Source organism: Elgaria multicarinata, chromosome 12 (assembly GCF_023053635.1).
Source record: "Elgaria multicarinata webbii isolate HBS135686 ecotype San Diego chromosome 12, rElgMul1.1.pri, whole genome shotgun sequence".
Lineage (NCBI taxonomy): Eukaryota > Metazoa > Chordata > Lepidosauria > Squamata > Anguidae > Elgaria > Elgaria multicarinata.
In genome coordinates this window covers 22,625,240-22,648,271 of record NC_086182.1, presented here as the reverse complement: position 1 = coordinate 22,648,271, position 23,032 = coordinate 22,625,240, and the positions used below count along the sequence as shown (strand labels likewise).

At 44.9% G+C, this 23,032-nt stretch overlaps 1 protein-coding gene across 1 annotated transcript; it reads left to right on the top strand.

Annotated features, from left to right (window-relative positions):
- The first annotated feature begins 17,246 nt into the window (after positions 1–17,246).
- On the top strand, positions 17,247–22,831 carry LOC134407500 (nucleoplasmin-like). Its single transcript, XM_063139328.1, has 6 exons — positions 17,247–17,319; positions 17,424–17,509; positions 18,853–18,972; positions 19,232–19,325; positions 19,819–20,018; positions 22,784–22,831. The coding sequence occupies exons 1-6, from the start codon at positions 17,247–17,249 to the stop codon at positions 22,829–22,831; spliced, it is 621 nt and encodes a 206-aa protein (XP_062995398.1).
- The last annotated feature ends 201 nt before the right edge of the window (positions 22,832–23,032 follow it).

The following is a 23,032-nucleotide window of genomic DNA, read 5'->3' as shown; positions in this document are numbered from 1 at the left end:
TATAGATTTGATTTGATGAATTCTCTTTGCATCTCTCACTGACCTTTTCAGAATGAAAACTCAGATGAATAAGGTTCTGGCTCTTGGCTTCTCCATGATGCTCTCTTTAGCAACAGGTAGGTCTATAAAGACAAAGAAGATATTGGAAGTGATTAAACTCAGCGGATAGGATTTCAACTGAAAGCGATACTAAGTAATGATTTATTTAACTATGGTTTGTTCCCTACCCAGGGTTTGACTGGCAGATGTTCAAATAAACCATAGCTTGTTTCCCTCCTCCTCCTCCTGCTTTCTCCCTGTATCCCAAATGCTTTTCCTGGCTTGTAGAGTGGCTGTTTCCACCCCCACCCCCACTCCCACTCCCACTCTTGCTTGTTGCTTCTGTAGCCTGATGGTCACACATAATGACAACCCATGGTTTAAACAACCCAGAGTTATTTAAGAAACCATGGATTATCTTTCTGGGTTGTTTGTGGTTACCAAAACATAATTCTGTTGTTTTATTTAAATTGCAGATATCCAAATGTGCTAGTCACCTTCTGGGCAACACTATTTAATCAGCCAGCAACTGACCTCATTTTTATAGCACCAAGCAAAAATCACATGGGATTTTAAAAAATAGCATTTAAGAGCCTTTGCTGAAATCCCTGATGAAGAGCATTGTTCAATCAGACCAAAGGCTCATCTAATGTTGTTAGAATCCAGCTCCCAACTGCCCCAGCCAGTATCACCAATGGTCATGGATGATGGGAGTTAGAGTGCAACAACCTCTAGAGGTCCACAGGACCCTTCCCCCACAACAGAGAGAAATGTTCTCTTAATTCATCACTGCTGGGGGTGTACAGAATTGAATGTGATACTTCTGAACTCAACATTAGTCATTGACTTGTACAACCATCTCAACCTAATTTTGTTTGTTTGCTTGTTTGGGATTTTTGTGTATGTGTTTTGTGTGTGTGTGTGTGTGTGTGCGTCATATTCTCCTTTTCTGTTTGTTTCATGCAGTTGAAGGAATCCAATGCCATCAGTGTTATAAGATTAGAAGTGATAACACATGTTCAAGAAGACTTACCTGTAAAGCACCTGGAAGGAACTTCTGCTTCATTCAAAGGATCTCCAAAGGTGATTCCAGAGGGAAAACTTTGTTTGGGCAAGTGAGTGAAGAGGAGCATGACCAGGTGCAGTTGAATAGGGCAGTTGTCCTAGAAAAAGGCATCCTTGTTTTCATTTGTCCAAGAATAGCCTTTCTCAACCTGGTGCTCTCTAGATTTTTTTGGGCAACAGCTTCCATTGTCCATGACCATTGGGCAAGATACAGCAAGAGATCTGAAGGAGCTAGGTTGGGGAAGGCTGTCTGAGAACAAGGATGGGTAAACATTTTTCCACCAAGGGTGACATATGGCAGTGGACAGTGGAGCAAGGGCTACATATCAACAATGGGAAGGCCTGGGTTCCCCCTTCCCTCTGTCTGTCTCTCTATCCCCCCCCCCACACCCTTCCTCACACTCACTGCCTCCTATAGAGACACATCACAAACACTGTTATGGATGGTTAAACCTCCCCTCCCCTTCCTGGCTTTTCTCTCCCCTCTTGGAGAGGACATGTGGATGCTCTAGGCCACCATACCCTATGGTTTCCCCCTCAAGAATAAGATACTTGAAGGAGAAACCACAGAGCACAGAGAGCTAGAGTGTTTTGTTTGGTTTGGTTTTTCTCTTTCTCTCCCACTTTAGAACTTAGAAAAAACTGAGTGTATTTTCTTGTCCCTCTGGTCAAAGCAGATACATAGGCCAGGGCTCACCCAATGCTTAGTTTTGGCATTTGGCTGGATCCTGGAGTGTGTGAAGGAAGAATAGAGAAAGTACTCCTGAGGAAGTGCAGAGTGCACTGAACCCACTACTGAGGAGTAGAGAGTGAGAGTCCCTGTGCATCAAAGCTTAGGGGGAAAGTCTTCCAGAACAGATATTGGCTTTTCTTGGCAAGCACGTCGTTTTGCTCCCAGAAGCCTATAGATCAGTGGTAGAACACATGTTTTGCATGCAGAAGGTTCAATATCCAGCATCTCCAGGTAGGGCTGGGAAGCCTCCTGCCTAAAACCCCGGAGAGCTGCTGCCAGTCACGGTTGACAATACTGGGCAGGATGGACCAAATGGTCTAACTCAGAATAAGGCAGCTTCCTGTGTTCTTTTGTAAACCCTTTGTCTCCAATCCCTGCCTTTTAATCGGAAGGCAGAACTAATGGGAGGGTTTTTTTTTTTGGGGGGGGAATACACCATTCTGCCTTCACGTGAGTGCATGCATGCATACCCAGAAACTGACATGGAGAAACTCCACCTGTCAGCATTTTCCTTCTCAGTATGAAGAGAGCTCTTGAAACAAGAACAGCCCATAAAAAAGCATGGACAGTGATTCTCTCTACCCAGCTCTTTTCTCTTTCTCTTTCCGTGCTCAGGAGGAAATATTAAGAAAATACACCGAGGTTGCACCTCATACTGCGTGCAAGCCATCAGGTTCAGGACCAGCTATATAAGGTATACCTTTTGCTGCAGAACAGATTTCTGTAACAAATACCACGCTTGGCAGTTTTACTAAGCTCAGCCTGGAATTCCTCCAGCTTATGGCAATGTGAGACATCCATGTGATTTTCCTCCAAGCCCAGTTATATGGCAAATTGGTGTAACTATGACAATTGAAGATGGAACTGTGGCTGTTTCCTCTTTATCTAATGCTTCTAATCCAAGGAAAAATACAGCCACGAGTCACGACCCTTTTATGCTATATGGTGGAGATTCATTCAACGTACATCACAACTGGACCTACAACAATATATGCCCACTTCAGCTTTGAGTATTTGGACATTATAACAACAAATGAAGATCATACAGCACACTTATTAATAAGTTTATTTTTTATTCTTTTTCTTTCCTTTTTGTATCATCTCCCCCCCTAAAATTGTCTTAATTAATTTTATATAACAGTTGCTTAGGCATCAATTGTTAGGGGACTGATCACTTGTTGGTTATATTAAAATAAAAATTATTAAAAAAATGCAGGTTTCATAGACAGACTGAGATGTGATGTCGCTCCAAATGGCCTTTGTTTAGGGTGACCATATGGAAAGGAGGACAGGGCTCCTGTATCTTTAATAGTTGCATAGAAAAGGGGATTTTCAGCAGATGTCATTTGTATATATGGAGAATCTGGTGAAATCCCCTCTTCATCACAACAGTTAAAGGTGCAGGAGCTATACTAGAGCGACCAGATTTAAAAGAGGGCAGGGCACTGGGTTTGTTGGAGACGGCTCTGTTCCTAAAGCTTCCAGCAGCATAATCAACATACATCAATGTGATTTTCTTCCAACCACATAGTATATGGGAGATCATTGCAGTTTTGACAGCTGAGGATGAAACTGAAGAAAGAGCCTTCCACAACACCACAAAAGTGGTGGCTGAATCAAGGTGGCCGTTGAAGTGTTGCCAAAAATCAAGAGAACATGCATCACCAAAAAAGAGGACACTAATTGGCATTGCCTTTGCATATGTCCCTGTATATGGGTAGGTACGAAGTTAGAAATAATAGAATTCATCTTGCCATAGTCAAGAAGACTGATCTGAGTGCCTGTCTCACAGTCTACTGTCCAGGTGCTACCTGTGGGTGGGCAGCTTTGGGCCTCTTGGCCTCCTTCCATATGGTCCTTTGAGTTTAAATCAGACTTGGACTGGACATCCCATCAAACAGAGGAGTGTTCTCTGCCATCTCTCCAAAACAGAAGAGTGTCCCCTGTAATGTAGGACATCTGACTACCCTAGGCCACCACGTGAGGCAAAATCAGTCAGAGGACTGCTTCTGCACTGACTGGGTCTGGGATCTGGTCCATCCTCACCTAGGCAGTGGTGGAACATTACAAGATGGTTCCTGCATTAGCCAGTGTTCCCACATAGCTCACAATGTTTGTTACACATCTCTTTTGTTAAACATAAATAAAGTTGTGGCTCTTTTTGATGGAATGACGTATCATGCCTTTTTATTCTGGGCGAGAATGCAATTTCCTGTTAGCAGATTTTGAAACTGTCAGGATGGCCATTTTGCTACACTTCCTACCACATGTTTTGTCAAACAGTATCACCTGAGGGAGCAATGTGGCTATGGCAAAATGGAAGGTGATGTGAATGTTGTCAGTGGAAGGGCATTTTTCCTTCAGTTCTGGTGGAGAGACAACCACAAGCTTAAAATAGCTGTTGTGTTATGAGTAAAACATGGGAATGTCCAAAACAGCAGTGAATCCTCCCCATGTCAGAATGTACATTCTGATTGCTGCATGCTTTAGGCTTTATTGTCCTGGTAGAAAACATTCCTCTAGGCCTGACGTAAAGGAAGGAAAATAGCCATGCTGGATGAAGAGGGAACCAATTATTATTTGGGGGGGGGGGATTTGTTTGTCTCAATTCTCTCCAGAGTTAATGCTTATTGGGTAGTTCAATGAAAGCAGGATTATTTAAAGAGATCTTGGGTCGAATAATTTGGGAGCAGAGGTTAGTTTTGTAGCGTACAAAATCTTCTACATGTCCTACTAAGCAACAAGTCATGTCTCTTCCATAGCCTGCTGTCTATTGCAAGGACCATCTTCAGGCTCCGTGTTAGTGAGGGTTGGACTAATGGCACTGAAGTGATTTATAAATACTTCTTTGAACAACAACAACTGCAAGCGATGATGACGATGATCTGTTCACTTGTTGTTCTTAATGAACTTATGAAGTTGATGTTCATAAATGGTGGAATGGAGGAGAGTTCCAAGACCTGGAATGAAGATCCATCTAGCTCTTGGCCAGAGCTCCAGAGAAAACATCTGTGCTCCCCAAACATACACCCATGGGTACCAATTCAGCCAGGGAAACTATGTTCACAGGTTGCCTTTTGATTGCTGGAGTAGGGCTTCTATGGTTACAGGAGATTTTTTGTTTCCTTAATAAGTGGCTTTGGTGGGCAAGCTCCAATCCTTGGTGTTCTTTTGTCCCTGGACACTGATGTATGGCATACCTGCCTGCCTACCTGTGGAGGTTCAGCATGAACTATGGGGGAGGTGACAGTATTCTGCATGCCCATCACAATAAGCTGGGAGTGGGAGTGGATGGCACACCATGTTTTACCTGTTAGCACTCCTAATTCTTATCCTAATGTTGAATAGGAAGTTATAGTGGGGCACAGAAGAAACTTGCAATGCATCAACTTCTCATTGTGGATGATACATACAGAGCTATCACTGTCTCTGCCAGCCCCAAGACAATCTAGTTGAGGGTCAATTGTCCCAGGAAATATTGTAGGAAGGATTTGCTCAATGTTATACACAACCCTGTTGTTGTTGATTTGATACACAGAGACCATCATCTGTCTGAACTAGGAAGCCTTCATCATTGTTGTTGTTTTTATTACTGTTATTATTGCTATTTCCAATTCACAGAGACCATCATTTGACTGAACTGGGAGGCCTTTGTCTTGGTTTACAACAACAACTAAAGATGAGCATGTTCCTGGTTTATGGGTTATGGATGCTTCTCAGCCTTTCCACTGGTAAGTGGGCTCATCTGCTTGCCTACTCAGTGGTAAGCCCCATTGAATTCAGGGGGACCTATAACCAGGTCAGTTGGTATAGGATTGCAATGTAAAGAAAAACTGGAGAAGCAAAAGGAGTTTTGAATCAAATTCTGAATATGTTGTAAACAGTTGGTGTATTCTCATGTATGAGATCTTAATTAGCTTTTGTATTTCCTGCACCATTAAAAAAAATTGCCCTGATTCAGGAAAACGATGTCATGACTAAGATGGATCAACACCAGTCATGAAAACTCTTAATATCTTACTGTTTATGGAGGCAAAAAGGTCACAAGTTGAACCACCTTCTTCCATCAGTTTCACTGGGGACAATCAGATGTACCTTTAGCCGGATAAAAGCCTGTTTTCCTCCATCAAGGATTGAGAAGTTCCAAGGCAGTTGTAAACACCATGTTTCAATTTAGTTATGTTGCAATTTTACTATTGTACGTTGATATTACTTGCAAGCAACCTTGAAAAAGTTTGTTCTTAAAAGTACAGTATAAATAATGTAATTTAATTAATAACAAAAAGTATAGTCACGTTAGGTTTACGGTGACCCTATGAAAAGGAGGACAGGGCTCCTGTATCTTTAACAGTTGTATTGAGAAGGAAATTTCAGCAGGTGTCATTTGTATATATGGAGAACCTGGCGAAATTTCCTCTTCATCACACCAGTTAAAGCTTCAGGTGCCCTGCCCTCTTTTAAATCTGGTCACTCTAATATAGCTCCTGCAGCTTGAACTACTGTGATGAAGAGGGAATTCCACCAGGTTCCCCATATATACAAATGACACCTGCTGAATTTTCCTTTTCTATGCAACTGTCCTCTTTTTCATAGGGTCACCCTCATTAGGTTTAACTTGCTGTTGGACATTGACACCCTTTTATGTGCTTGTACCTTTATGTATGATTGTTGCTCATATGGAATAGAAGCATTTTTATAACTAGTGAGCATTCCAGACAAGGTAGTTTTGACATTCGCGTTACAAACCGATTTAAGGAAAGAATGCTTTAAGCCTCGTGGGTGATCATTCCTTTGCTTTGATTTCTTGGTTCTCCGCTTTTCTCTCTCCCAACCTCCGTTTTTATTTCTTTCCCCACATTGCGCCATCTTCTTCAGCAAATGCTGTTTGGTGTTACCAATGTAGCAAGCCAATTCCAACAGGCAAGTGTCCTGTGATACAAGAATTTTGCTGGGCAGGCCCTGGTGCAGGATGCTTCACAAATAACCTCTATATTGGTAAGTGTGCAAGGCAAAATGCATTTGAAATAATAGCAGTGGGACACTTTCTAAGCACTCTCATGGCTCCAAAAGGCTCTGTGTCTTCCTCTTTACAACGAAAAATATTCTTATTCTGAAGCAGGGCCTTGCTCATTCCAAAGAATTCACACAAGCTGTTCACACTAGGGGTGTGCACGGACCCCCCGCTCTGCTTCACTTCCAGAGCCCCGATTTGCGGATCAGGCCGCTCCGCCTATGTCCACTGCGCTCCGCTCACAGCTCCGGATCCGGATCGGAGCTCCGTTTTCCCCCCCCCCCATAGGCTTGCATTAAGCTAAAAAAGTATACAACTTTTTTTCTGTTAAAGTTAGAAACCTCAAGTTTGGCACCATGACACCTCATGGAGGTATACACATGCACGCCAAGACTCAAGGCAGTCCCATCATCCCCTGATTTTTGGGGAATTTATGGAAACTAGCCACCCCATTCACACCCCTTTCCATAGCTCCGTCAATTTGCACGTTAAAAATCTCAAACTCGCCACCATGTTAGCTTGTCCAGGGATACATACGCACGCCAAGACTCAAGGCAGTCCCAGCGGCAGAGCCCGGTAAAGGACCAAGGGAGAGGGGGACCTTACCTGCCTCCGTCCGTCGCCGTCTTCAATTGAGCCCGCGTTTCCACCAGGAAGTCTGGGCCGCGGCCCAGGCTTCCTGGTGGAAACGCGGGCTCAATTGAAGACGCTGACGGACCACGGATGGAGGCAGGTAAGGGAGAGGAGGGCGGGGAGGGGGGTTACAGGGCCCTGCCGCCGTCGCCGCATGGGCGACGGCGACAGCGGCAGGGCCCGGTAAACCCCACTTACCTTTCCGGCGGAGCTCCAGATCGAGGCGAAGGATCCGCCTTCACCTCGATCCACTTCACCATGCTACGCCGGCCCCCCAATCCTCTTCGCCTCCGCCTTAAGGGCAGGCGAAGCCCCCCGCTCCGCTCCTGCTTCTCCGGTCCGATTAGAAGCGGAGCACATCCCTAGTTCACACCCTAGAAATGATCCCTTGTGTGGAGGTGTCCTCACTCTGGGTGAAGGAACTCTTTCAACTCAAGGCCTGAAACGAATTTCCAAAAAGCTGCCCAGTGGCCCAATATCAGCGTATTCTAGCTTAAATCTCTCTCTGCTAGGAACCCAGGCCTTAGGAAAGACATTTCAACCTTCTGGAATGGGAAAAAAACACGCTGTCCCAAAGCCAGGAAAAACAACATTTCCACATTTTTCTCCCCTCGATTAAAGCAAGCATATTTGAGGCTGCTTTTTTTTTTTCAAATTTACCCATTTTTCTCGTGTGTCATTTTTCTGTTGCGCCAAAAGCATAGCCAGTCCACCGACGTATGGATTCAACTGCAGATTTTGTCCGATTCTGGGTATTTCACAGGGGGTAAATCCTGATCCAAAATGAACTAGAAGAGATTTCTCAGACTTCCTTCTGTATTCTCTTTTTCGTTCGCTAGGAAGCAGCATGATCAGTTCTGAAGTGGGTTGCATCCAGGAGTGCTATGACAACAAAGCTGACAATCCCTTCATTTGGCACGAGCACATTTGCTGTTTCACAGACTATTGCAATGAATAGGCTTGGGCAGGCAGGAGAGAGGAGGAGAGAAGAAGACCCTCAAGCAGGGCGCTCCTGTCTGTCTGTCTGTCTTTTCTTCCCAACTTACCTTGTCATTATCCAAGCAAAATCTGCAGCTGGTATCATATCAACCATAACAAACAATATCCCCCTTTATTTTGGCATCCTGTCAGACAGAGTTTTGGGGTTGGGGAGAGAGGGGTCAGGTGTCATTTCAGATACATATGCCATTGGCATGGCATCCCAATAACTTCTCTAGGTTCCCCTCCATGATTTATGAGTAAACATGAAGCAATTGGCCAGCTTAGGTATTGACCTCTCCTTGTCTTTTGGGGGTGGGGAAAAATGCTAGCTCCAATTATGCAGCCTCACTATCTTACAGGGTCCCTCATCCCTAGTACCTGTGCCTCTCCTTCAAGGTCCAGCTCTTGAGAGGGTTCCAGAATCCACATCTTTTTCTTCATGTATGGGAAACTAGCTGGGGGAGGGGGGAATGATGAGCAGGAAAAAAGCTGGAGGAGGAAAGGGCAGAAGAGACCCATTTCCTAACATTCACCTGCTCTTTGACTTGGTTTGATTTGAATTAATCACTCTGAGATTGCTCTGTTATAAAATTAAAAAAAAAATGTTGAGGGAAGAGGACTCCTGACTGCGTATCTCTAGTATGCACCATATTATTGATTTACTTGTTGCTTTCTCTGATAATCCATCCCTATGATTAAATCAGATTACAGTCTACCAAAATCACCAAAAGTCTGATTGTTTCCTTGTCTTTTATAAGGTGCTGGATTATGAATAGGCAGTGGTATTCAATGGTAGTTGGACCACAAGGTACATTGCGAATTTTCAGAGAAGTTCATGAGTGCTCTCATAAAATGGCTGCCATGGAGGATGGCTTGCCCATCCATAACACAACTCAATTGCTGGGCAAGGCTGCTCACAAAACACTCATTTCCCATGACAAAGAGGTGAGAGTGAAAAGAGGTGAGAGTGAAAGATTTCCCTGGGGTGGACCCTCACCCCAGTCCAGAGAGCAGCGTGGTGGCCTTGCCCATCCCTACTCACCAGGCAGCCTTTTTCAAAGCCCGATTCCGTCCATGAGTGGATGACAGAATGAAACAAACCTGAGGATGGGATTCACCGAAATTGGAGCTACCAGCCTCTACTGGCTCCAGTTTTGTAACCTCACTATCCTATAGGACTCATCAGCCCTAGAATATGTTCTGGGAGAGGGAGCATGATCCAGCATTAGGACTGCATCTTTTTAAAAATATTAAAGTGGGAAATTGCAATGATGCCAGAAATTTCCTTGCTTATTCTTCCACCAATATATTGCTTTGATTAAAGTCATCAATCTTTATCTCAACCAGCAAAGGCTCTATGTGTTTGTCTCTCTGTGTGAGTCCTTCATAAGGATGTAAACAAACCCTGGGATGCTAAGGCTACAATCCTCTGTGTGTGTGTGTGTGTGTGTGTGTGTGTGTGTGTGTGTATTATATAATCATCTCACCATACTTCCAAGGACTGGTCCAAGGTCACAAAATACGTTCATCAGAGCAGCATGGTTTGCAAGGGAATAAAATAGGGTGACCATATGAAAAGGAGGACAGGGCTCCTGTATCTTTAACAGTTGCATAGAAAAGGGAATTTTATTTATTTATTTATTTATTTATTTATTTATTTATTACATTTTTATACCACCCAATAGCCGAAGCTCTCTGGGCGGTTCACAAAAATTAAAATCATCATAAAACAACCAACAAGTTAAAAATACAAATACAAAATACAATATAAAAAGCACAACCAGGATAAAACCATGCAGCAAAATTGATATAAGGTTAAAATACAGAGTTAAAACAATATAATTTAAATTTAAGTTAAAATTAAGTGTTAAAATACTGAGTGAATAAAAAGGTCTTCAGCTGGCGACGAAAGGAGTACAGTGTAGGCGCCAGGCGGACCTCTCTGGGGAGCTCATTCCACAACCGGGGTGCCACAGCGGAGAAAGCCCTCCTCCTAGTAGCCACCTGCCTCACTTCCTTTGGCAGGGGCTCACGGAGAAGGGCCCCTGTAGATGATCTTAAGGTCCGGGTAGGTACATATGGGAGGAGGCGTTCCTTCAAATAACCTGGCCCCAAACCGTTTAGGGCTTTAAATGTCAATACCAGCACTTTGAATCGGGCCCGGACCTGGACTGGCAGCCAATGAAGTTGTAAAAGGACTGGCGTAATGTGATCTCGCCAGCCAGTCCCTGTTAGTAAACGGGCTGCCCTGTTTTGTACCAGCTGAAGCTTCCGGACCGTTTTCAAAGGCAGCCCCACGTATAACGCATTGCAGTAATCCAAACGAGAGGTTATCAGAGCATGGATAACTGTAGCTAGGCTATCACTGTCCAGATAAGGGCGCAGTTGGTATATCAGCCTAAGCTGATAAAAGGTGCTCTTTGCCACTGAGTTCACCTGTGCCTCAAGTGACAGTTCTGGATCGAAGAGCACCCCCAAACTACGGACCCGATCCTTTAGGGAGAGTGCAACCCCGTCCAGGACAGGGCAAACATCACCTCGCCGGACAAATGAACCACCCGCTAACAGTACCTCCGTCTTGTCTGGATTGAGTCTCAGTTTGTTAGCCCTCATCCAGTCCATTACCGTGCCCAGGCACTGGTTCAGAACAGTCACTGCCTCACCTGGGTTTGATGAAAAGGAAAGGTAGAGCTGGGTGTCATCCGCATATTGATGACACCTCAGTCCACATCTCCGGATAACCTCCCCCAGCGGCTTCATGTATATGTTAAACAGCATAGGGGATAAAATAGAGCCCTGCGGAACCCCATGGCTTAGGAGCCACGGCACAGAGCAATAATCCCCCAGCACCACCTTCTGGAATCGGCCATCCAAGTAGGAGCGGAACCACTGCAACGCAGTACCTCCAACTCCCAGTTCAGACAACCTATCCAGAAGGATACCATGGTCGATGGTATCGAAGGCCGCTGAGAGGTCCAGGAGAACCAACAGGGTCGCACTCCCCCTGTCTCTCTCCCGACAGAGGTCATCCCACAGGGCGACCAAGGCAGTTTCTGTTCCAAAACCAGGCCTGAAACCCGATTGAAATGGATCTAGATAATCCGTTTCATTCAAGAGTGCCTGGAGTTGTCCTGCAACCACCCGCTCAAGCACCTTGCCCAGGAAAGGGATATTAGCCACCGGCCTGTAGTTGTTTACATCTTCCGGGTCCAGATTAGGCTTCTTCAGGAGTGGTCTAATTACCGCCTCTTTTAAAGAGGCCGGCACCACTCCCTCTCTCAAGGAGGCATTTACAACCTCCTGGACCCAGCCGGCGATCCCCTCCTTATTTGATGTAATGAGCCACGAGGGGCAAGGGTCAAGCACACAGGTGGTCGACCGGACTTGGCCAAGCACCTTGTCCACATCCTCGGGCCTCAATAACTGAAACTCATCCAATAAAACTGAGCCGGACGGCGCTCTGAACGCCTCTACTAGTGGTGCTGCATTAAGTGTGGTGTCCAATTCATGACGAATCTGAGCGACTTTATCTTCAAAGTGCCGTGCAAACTCGTCACAGCGTGCTACCGAGGGTTCAACTATCTCACGCCCTGGCCCAGAGTGTAACAGGCCACAAACCACTCGGAAAAGCTCCGCCGGACGACACCGAGAAGACGCAATGCTGGTGGAAAAGAACTGCCTCTTTGCCACCCTCACCGCCACAGAGTAGGCTCGATAGTGAGCTCTAGCCCGTGTTCGATCAGACCCAGCACGAGTTTTCCTCCACCTGCGTTCTAGCCGTCTCCCCTCTTGCTTCATCGCCCTCAGCTCAGATGTATACCAAGGAGCTGACCGGGCTCTGCTCAGAGGGAGAGGACGCTTGGGCGCGATCGTGTCAACCGCCCGAGTCATCTCTGCATTCCACAGAGCGACCTGGGCTTCGACAGGAGCACCGGCCATATCAGCAGGAAAATCCCCCAGAGCCCTCTGGAATCCATCGGAGTCCATTAGCCTCCGGGGGCGGACCATTTTAATAGGCCCCCCACCCTTGCAGAGGGGAAAGGCCACCGAGAGTCTAAACCTCAGTAGGAAGTGATCCGACCATGACAAGGGGGTAGATGTTAGTTCCCCCACTTCCAGATCACCATCCTCCTGTCCAGTCGAGAAAACCAGATCAAGTGTGTGTCCCTTTGCATGTGTTGGGCCGATGACATGTTGAGACAGCCCCATGGTTGTCATGGCAGCCATGAAGTCCTGAGCCGCTCCGGATACAGCAGCCTCGGCATGGAAGTTGAGATCCCCCAGAACCACCATCCTGGGGGTCCTCAACACCAGGTCCGAGACAACCTCCGTCAGCTCAGGCAGGGAGACTGTTGGGCAGCGGGGTGGACGGTACACCAGCAGAATCCCTAATCTGTCTCGAGTACCCAACACACAGTACAAACACTCCAGACCAGCACTCGACTGAACAGGAAGCCTAGAGAGGGAGATTGTATTCCTATAGACCACGGCAACCCCCCCTCCCCGGCCCTCGAGTCTGTGCTGGTGCTGCACCGAGTACCCAGGAGGGCAGAGCTGGGTGAGAGCAACCCCACCCAGTTCACCCACCCAGGTCTCAGTGATGCATACCAGGTCAGCCCCCTCATCCACAATCAAATCATGGATGAGGGAGATTTTATTCTGGACTGACCTGGCGTTCAGCAGCAGCACCACCAGACCTGAGAGCAAGCTGATATGGCCACCAGGAACTATCCGGTTGGGGTAGGAACCAGAAGAGGGAATAGCTGTCAGGAATCTATCCCCTCTTCTCCTCATCTGGCCTGTTCCTTTCCTAGCACCATACCTCCCCCTACCCGTGACCACAGTTATGTGGGCATCCCCGTATCCCCCAGAGCTCCCCAGGCACATATTAAAAAGTAATTAAAATGTATTTTACAATTTGCTGCTGGTTGGCTGGTTGGAGATCTTGCAGGTACAGTAGTATGGTATCTCCTATGTGCGGCGCCACACTCTGCGCGTCGCCAAGGCGCGCGCCGAGGCGCAGCCTCTGGCAGGCTGCAGATGTACCTGTTAGGGAGAGGTGGAGCACTCAGTCAGCTGACGCCCAGCAGGTGAGGGGAGAGACTGCAGAGGGAATTTCAGCAGGTGTCATTTGTATATATGGAGAACCTGGTGAAATTCCCTCTTCATCACTGCAGTTAAAGCTGCAGGAGCTATACTAGAGTAACCAGATTTAAAAGAGGGCAGGGCACCTGCAGCTTTAACTGGTTTGATGAAGAGGAAATTTCACCAGGTTCGCCATATATACAAACCACACTTGCTGAAATTCCCTTTTCTATACAACTGTTAAAGATATAGGAGCCCTGTCCTCCTTTTCATATGGTCACCCTAAATAAAATATATCTGCACCCTAAAAGAAATAGCTGTTGGGGGGCAAAGCCCCTGCCTTGAAGGATGCTGAGCAGGGTTCCCTTACTCTTCTTCCCATAAACCATAGTTTAACTCTGCTTAAACAACTGGCATTCACAGGCATACTGATTGTGATACAGGTGGTATTATAGAGCCATTGTGACTAGCAGCCAATTGGCCTGTCAAGAAAACACAGTGAGCCATGGTTTTGCAGCAAATGTTTAGTGAGCGTGTTTAAACCGTGGTTATGTAGCCACCATGGTTAGGAATGGTCCACACAACATGGTTCACATGACACGCTAAGCAATCATGTTTAGCTCAAAATGCTTAACCATTGTGGCTTAAGACCTAGTCATCAGTATGTCTTGTCATCTGTGTGAAGAAGTACTTTTATTTCTCCTGAGTCTCCCACCATTTAGCTTCATTGGAAGATGCTTGGCATAATACCTTCCCCATCTTAACCTAGCCCTCTTCTACACATCTGCTCATAGTCAAGTAACATGGCTGTGCTTTACAATCTGGTCTACTCACGAGTAGGAGGTGTGCAAATTCTTAATTAGGGGAACCAGATGCAACAGAGAAAAACACTCTGTACCTTTAATTGTTATGGAGAAATTGAAGTTTGGCAGAGGTGGCTTCTAATGCAATGGTTGGGAAAACCTGACCTACTAAAATGTCCTCTTCTGCACAACCATTAGAGTAACAGAAGCTGTGTGTATCTGCTCACCCTGGCAGGTCATGAAGCTGTATCTTGCTGAAATCCATTCTTAAAGGTAGAGAAGCACTTCCCTCTGCATTTGTTCAGCCCATGAATAACCACCTCCTGGGTTTACCGCTCTCACTGCAGTTAACGGTGCTACTGCTGCACATGAGGGAGTGGAGGATCATGGTCATGATTCTGCATCCAACAAATTCATTTCCAGAGTGTTATCACTGGCTGAGTTTGGATGACACTTTAGGCAACGGGGTGGAGAATGTGCAACTCACTGGCTGAGTTCAGCCAACATGCTAATCAACAGTTGTTTCTCATTCTATTCCTATTACCCCCATCCCCAGTTGATCATGTTGTCCAAGCTCAGCCACTGTGTGTTATGTTGCCAGTGCACCCCAGACAACATGTTGTCCCACCCCACCGTTGCATGGCTGAAGTCCCATTGTCCTTTCGGGCAACTGGTGCTCCTCCCTCAGTCCTCCTGGCCCTATCCCATCATGCATTGCAAGTTTTGCCAACTGTACAGGAGCATCTGGGGTGCTTTTGGGCACTCTTGCCAGGGAAGTCTATGGCCAATGGAAATAACGCACGGTACACACAATGGAGCCTGCCACACGTTTTAATCAACGGGTCTCTGGATAAGCAATGGAGCAGCCCGGCCCGTTGCTTTCTCTGTGGGTGAAATGAAAAAAAAAAGTGAGTGGCATGAGTTGTATGCCTGCTGTGTCCCCCCCCCCCCCAATGACACAATAAGCAACACAATGGCCTGGTTCAGACAACAGGCTAAACCAGGCTGCTTAACCACAAAAGCAGCCTGGTTTAGCCTGTTGTCTGAACCAGGCCTATATCTGCCTACTGAGAAGTAAATCCTATTTAGGTTTAATTGGTATTACTCACAGGCCAGTGGTATGAGATTACAGCGTGATTCAATACTAGGGCTAGTAGCTCTCATATGCTGATCAAGGACTGCCCTGGTCTGGAATCTTCTCATTAAAGGAGCTTCCTCTATTTTAAAGGATTGTCCCTCAATTCTGGCACTGGAAGTGATAATGACTATCTCACTTAATACAGCCTCTAAAATGTGCCTAATTAAAGCATCCCCAATTCTAGAAATATCTGTGATGTGTTGTTTTGGACCTCCTACTCTCCCTGGCAAAGGAGGATTGGTTCTCTTTAAGATCAACGGTTTGGTTCTTGTTAGCCCAATTGGCCCAAGTGTGTGTGTAGGACACACCTGTTACCTTTCTATAAAGGGTGTCTTTTTAGAACAGGTTTTGTTAGAATTTTTTTTTCTTTTGGAATTCTGGTGAGTTATCTGTTAAGTGGCTTTGTGGTCTAGCTAAGGCGGGGAGGAAAAATGTTATGGTATGATATCATTTGTGTTTAGTGATAACTGTTTGTAACTAATTTGTTATTTATTTAAAGCATTTTTATTCTCCCACTCTTCAGTTGTAAAAGGTTTACAGGGACCATAGCCCTTGTTCTTAGGCATATAATCCACAAGGGCAAAAAGGTTTGAGGGGAGGAAACCAAACTTTGATGCTAGTTCTGGATTCCAAGCTTTATCGGGTCACGGAGCTGCATCAAAGCACAATGGAAGGGTAAATGCCTTCTCTTTCTTATGGCCATGGGAATGTGACTTGAAAGCCAGAAGTAGTGAGGCTCTCTACCGGAGCTGTCGTAACCTACAAGGTATTTAAGCTGTAGCATAGTTTGCTTTGAGAACTTTTCATCCTAAATGTATTTATTTTGTGGTATGATTTACTGGTGGTCTCCAGAATTCCATCAGTCTTAGGGCTTATCAAAAGAAATGTGAAACAATAGCTGTATATAAAAGGCTTTTGTTGTAGAATGCATTTGTTATCTATAAATTCTTGAATGCATAAAGCTAGCTGTAAACGAAAGGATGGCTATGCAGCTTAGGGCAGTGTTACGGGTTATTATAATAAGCAAGATGACCAAACTCTCAGTGGTCATCCTTGGAAGCTCTGGATCTTTCTCTAAGAGGGAGAAAAAAAATGCTTCTAAGGGGGAGAAAAAAATGGAGTCGTTGATTAAGAATGAACTTTGAGGCTAAGGTAGAGAAGTTTTGGTGGAGAGCTGCCTAGAATTTATTGTCATGGAATTGACTGAAATAATGGCTTTCTTGGCATTGACTGCAGGATTGCCTGTAGGTTTTTGCTCCCTATATGAAAACATCTTACTCTGCAAATCAAAAAAATTACCCAAAACAGATTCTTCCCCAATTATCTCTAGGGGTGCAATATATTTGACCATATACCATCTGGGGAAGTGGGAGAGTGTGTATTGAAAAGAAGGTAGAGTGTTCAGCTGTTCACTGGTACCCCTTCTCATGGGCCAGATGGACACCAAGCAGGATATAACACCTTGAAAATGGTTTAAAAACTGTATAAGGAGTGTGTCCTGGGCCCCAACAGTTGTCAATACCATTCCGAAATATTACAAAGCAGAAGTGTAGATCCTGCCATGGACATAAAAATCGCCATTGAGTGAAACTAAGGACCAAACTACGTGGGATTGGAGGTGGAGGCTGATAACAGGAAGTGGGGTAGGGACTCTTTTCAGATCCCTTATGCCCAGGTTGTAAGCTTTGATGGGAACTTGTTAGAAATATAAGTGCTTTACAGAGTGACTTTCTTTGTAGATTTTTTCTTCTTAGCACAATGGCCCTGGAAGCCAGCCCTGCTAACACCAATGAAAGTGCCCGCTCTGACAAGCCGGTTTGTCTAATCTGGGGTAAGAAACATCTTTTCTTAAAGAAGCTGCGGCTCTAAGTAACTGGCTGGAGAGGGATGGATGGATGGACAATCAACTTCTTGACTCTTGCTTTACATGCACAGGGTGTCAACTAAATGAAAAGAATCCATCCTACACGTTTGACATCCCAGAGGAGTGGTCATTTGAGCAGCAGCTGGCTCTCAGAACGGTATGTGGACTGGGTCATCTTTTCTGATAAAGTGTCAGGACTGTGTCAAATACTGTGATGTATAGAGAAGCTTTCCCTAACTTTCCAGATGCTTTGGACTACAGTTCCTATCATCCATTACCATCAGCCATGACTGATGGGTGTTGTAGTCCCAATCATCATCACCCCCACCATTGTCATTCTCATCATCCCTCTTAATTTGTTTGTTGTTCTTCCATACAATATGCCCAAAATGGATCATGATATAAGAACAGCGATACAAAACTAAAAATGTGTTTCAGTACATCAGTTGGAATAATGCACCACTCCAATAATAAACCAAAGAATTTATTTCACTAGTACTAATGTGACATTTTAAATTAATGACAAAATTGCCAATCTCGGCCATTAAGATCCAATATCAATTTATATTCATCAGTTATGCACAACCCAAAGACAAATATAGCAAACTTTTTCCGTGCATTGAGGCATTAACAAACACACAACTAATAACCACTTCTCTCCCAACATGCCAAATGCATGAAATAACAACCAGCTTTCATACAAATGGAAGCTATTTATCTCTTTTATGCCCTGTACTCTCATTCTGGTGCAGTTCTTAGCATTTCAGCAATCCTTAGGAGTGGGGCAGAGCTGATGTTTCATCTCTTTCCCTGTGCTCTGGATTTCCCTGCTGCTTCTAGAGAGCCTGTGGAGACTGCAGAGTTATACCCAGCCACTCTAGAGACTAGAGGGTACCATGTTGGAGGACGCTGGTATAGAGAAAGGGAACATTCTTAACAAAGACAGAGCTGACTTTTGGCTTCTGGTGACTCTTGGTAACTTGGCATGGGGTGGAGAGCAGAGGCACAAATCAAGAGCTTGCCTTGTAGCCCTTTGTACAAGGGACTCTGGAACTTCCTCTCATTTTGGTGCAGCTCCTGGAAGTGCTGGAGTCTGATAGCCTTTCTTATTTTGGACTGAATCAGGCCCAGCCTGAACAGAGGTCATGCAATATTGCAGTTCATTTTGGCCATGCTTTGTTGGAGATGCAGTCCATTGACTTAAGAGTTACTGAAGAAATTGGCTGGGGGAACATGTGGTTATTGGCTAGGTCATGGAGGGGTGGAAAACTCAGTTGGAAATATGACCCATTTCCTGTTTCTCACAACTGTTGTCCATATACTTCAGAACTTCTAGGACCTCTGATGGCTAGAATCCATTATATAGCTAAAATGAAGGCACTTCTTGGCTAGATGGCTTAATTGCCAGTTGTCCTACTGATGGATCTCCCCACCCCATCTGCATTCAGAAATGGTGGTCTTGCTAGGATTGCTTTTGAAGCTTTGACTTTCTCTCCAAAGATCTGCCTAGGAGCAAATGCCAAGGATGAATTCAACATTGTGGAGATCATAACTCCGAAGGACAAAAAGGAATCAACTGCAGTGCACATAGCAACATTGAAACTTTCTGTGCTTCCAATGGTGAGTTACTTACTTCCAAGTCCCTCAATAAGGAATTTATGGCTACCTCTGCCCCAAAGATTGCTCCATCATGCTGTTTGAGCTTCCCAAATCATCTCACTGGAGATGCTCAACTAAACAGGGCCTTGGTCTGATTCAGCATAGGCCATAGTAGGCTTTGTAAGCAAACTGACAAATTAGAATAGAAGGTGATGAAATTATTACTTAGAACAGAATGTGTGGGAACATGGCTCAGAATATAAATTTATGTATCCTGCAGGCTACTCTAGCAGGGCTTGATCTTACTCCCCCTGTCACGTTCAGGCTTAAATCGGGGTCAGGACCAGTCTTCCTTGCTGGGCAACATGTAACAGGTAAGGTCCAAAAGTATGTGGTTTGGATGAGATAGTTCAAAGTTGAACTTGGGATCTACCAAGAGTGACACTTGACCCATCCTGGATGTGTTGCCACAAAGACGCAAGAATTTTTCTCCCTCCCCACATGTAAACTATGGACTCCTGGAGCTCTGTGCCCCATGCCTGGCTCCTGGATCCTCATGGTTACTCATGAGGAGCCAGGACAAACCGTGATGCCCGGCCACATGTTCCGCAGCCTCAGGATCAGTCCTGGACTGTGAAAAAAATGGGCTAGAAGGGTAGGCCAAAATCCTGAGGAAACGGAGGGATCATCCTTTCCTGCCCCCGCGATCCCGCGATGCACAGGGATGATCCTGGGGCCATCCCCAGGATAAGCCCTCGTTTAGCCATGGCCTCAAATTGTCTTCGATGTGCATGGACCATGTACCTGATGTTCACAATCCTAGTAGTGTTTCTACAGCTTTGAATCATGAGCCACCTCTTCTTTCAGTTGGCTTGGACTGGAATGGGGATGATGATCGTGAGGAGGAGGAGGAGGAGGAAGCAGCATCAGCCTCCTCACAGGAAGATGAAGAGGTGGAAAGCTCTTCCAAGGAAGAGTCGCCTGTAAAAGCTCCCAAGCGTTCATCCAGGAAACGTGTGTTTGCCGCCAAGAAGGATCCAGAACAGTCTGCTCAGGAACAATCACTGGTAAAGCTAGGAAGAATGGCTAGGAAGTAGCTTCATCTATTAGAAACTGGAAGTAACTTCCTTTTTCCCCTTTTTGCCTTTCATCTGTTTTCCAAACAGGTGGTGTCCAAGAACTGCTTAGCTTCAACAAAGTGTCTGCATCATGTGGATTTAGAACAGGGATGACACCAAGTTTTGCAGGACCCTTGGCATCCTTCTGGGATTAGGTCATTCAGTGGCATCCTTCCCTCTACTCGATAGTGGCAGGAAAATGCAGCAGAAGCAGAAAAGAAAAAAGCTGGTGTATCCAGCCAACACTGCTGCCTGCTATTATAATTCCCCAACAATATGTCCAGGCCCCAATATAATATTGCTCTATTTTGGGTCTCCACAGGGATTGGAAGGAAATAACAATAGCAGATGTCAGCCACGATCACTGGGATCTGTTTCTGAAATGATTAGCTAGATTGCTAGGCATGAGTAAGAGTCTCATTCAGTTTATTGATAATAACTCACATTTCTTCCTAAATGGGACAGAAGAACTTTAGGGATGGGTGAATTTGGCAAGTTTTCCAGCCTTTAAGTGTTGTAAATCTCAAGTTCTTTCTCTCTGGAATATGAAGAACTTTGTGAATTTTGGTGAATACTTATCAAAACGAACTGAAACTAAAACTCACTCACCTGCACCATCCAGATTCAATAGGTACAGTTATTCCCATCATGGAAAGAGCCATGATGTACTCGCATGCCGCATAATAATAATAATAATAATAATAATAATAATAATAATAATAATAATAAATAATTTATTTATTACCTACCTCTCCCTCTGGATCGAGGCAGGGAACAACACTAAATAAAACATAATACATAAAATTAGTTAAGAGCATATAAAACCAATACAACACTAAAGCAACAATCACAGCATCTTAAAATTCCCAGGTTTAAAATTCATCTGGGTAGACCTGCCGGAAGCCATTAAAATACAGCCAATTAAAAAAGAGAGTCTGTCAGAAAAAAATAATAGGTAGCAAATCTAATGGAGCACTAAACATGGTTGAATACACAGACATTCAAACCCAGACTTTTAAGAGCTAAGCACTCAAATCTGGATGGGCAAATCTGCCAGTTTCAGTTTATCCCGCATTGAAATACAATCTCAAGTTTGTTATTTGCCCAAATAATGGTGAACCTTGAGAATTTTGCTAAATTCCTATCAAAAATCAAACACATGAATTTCTCATTCACCCCAAAATGAGTTTTTTTCTTTTCTTTTTTCATGAATGTGTGAGCAAGTGAAACTGACAAATTCATCCATCTCTACAGATGCTATGGCTGGCATTTGGAGTTGGCAGAAGGGTGGGCAGTAGGTCATTTGGGGGCTTTAGCCATAAAATTAATTAAAAATTGCCCAATGATCCAGATGCTGGACCTGTTTTAGACCATGTTTTCTGTGGGGCTTTCTGGTGGAGAAAAAACATGATGAAGCAAGTATCCATCAAACAGAGCATCCTGCTCGGCTTATGACCTACCATTGTATCTAAAAACAGACCAAATAGATCCAGCAAGTGTTAGGCACTCCTCTGGGCTCATTTCTAAACCCAGTCCATAGTTGGCAATCAAGGGTACATGGGCAACTTAGTCCAAAGCAGGTGTAATAGTAAACTTGGGAACTTAGGCCACAGCTAGACCTAAGGTTTATCCTGGGATCATCCAGTGTTTGCCCCTGCCTGAGCACTGGATCCCCTGTGTGTCACCTAGATGAACAGGTTTGACCCCTGGACGATCCAGGGATAAACCTTAGGTCTAGCTATGGCTTCAGTTTCATGAGGAGAAACATGACAGCACTCTTCAAATACTTAAAAGGTTGTCACACAGAAGAGGGCCAGGATCTCTTCTCGATCATCCCAGAGTGCAGGACATGGAATCATGGGCTCAAGTTGCAGGAAGCCAGATTCTGGCTGGACATCAGGAAAAAATTCCTGACTGTTAGAGCAGTATGACAATGGAACCAGTTACCTAGGGAGGTTGTGGGCTCTCCCACACTAGAGGCCTTCAAGAGGCAGCTGGACAACCATCTGTCAGGGATGCTTTAGGGTGGATTCCTGCATTGAGCGGGGGGTTGGACTCGATGGCCTTAGAGGCCCCTTCCAACTCTACTGTTCTATGATTCTATGAAGCATGGTGGGGTTAGTGGCACTGGGTTTATTAGCAGAATTCTCAGCACCATCCTAAAGTTGCAATCTACTGGATTCTTTGGAGGGAGGGAGGTGTACCCTTGATAAACTGGTAAAAGCAATAGGTTTTGTGTTGTAGGAATGCTCAAAGTAATTCTGCTTTTCAACATATTCAGAGGAGTATACAAGCCTGTCTCTACAACTTGGATGTTATAGCCACTTCAAGGGCACAATGCAATACAGTGGTGGATATGGAGATAGTTAGATTGCAAGATACAACAATCTAGTACTTATCAGGATGCCGAACTAGTCTAGAATATTTTGCATGCAGAATAATATGGGGTGGTGGCATCATGTCAAACTTGCAACACCCTTGGTCTAAAAATGGCTGAACCAGACGCATGTAATAACTGTAAAGTGTCTTTGTGTTTGTGGTGGCAGCAAGGGCAGACCCAAGACTCAGTTGCCCCAAAGACTCTGCCTTGCAGGTCTTAAGCAATGTAGACATCTCATGATATCTACCTGTATTGTTAATAATAATAATGAATGCGATCAAAGCTTGCATCTCTATGTCCATGCAAGTATAATCACCTCAACTTTCTTCTACAGGGGAAAAGAATAAGAGGAAAGAAGCCAAAGGGAGAACTGAGGATATGATTTCTGATGGAAGGTGAGATGCAAGTGGCCTCCTTAATACTATTTTATGGAGGAAGTAATCGCAAAACATCTTGCACAAACACAGGTTTCATCCTCCTAAATGCAAGAAAAGCTAGCTAAAACATGGTGTGAAGAACTCTCTGAGGCAGGACTTGCAATATGAAAGTGTGCCATAGCTCTTAATTTATGGTCTTGTGGACT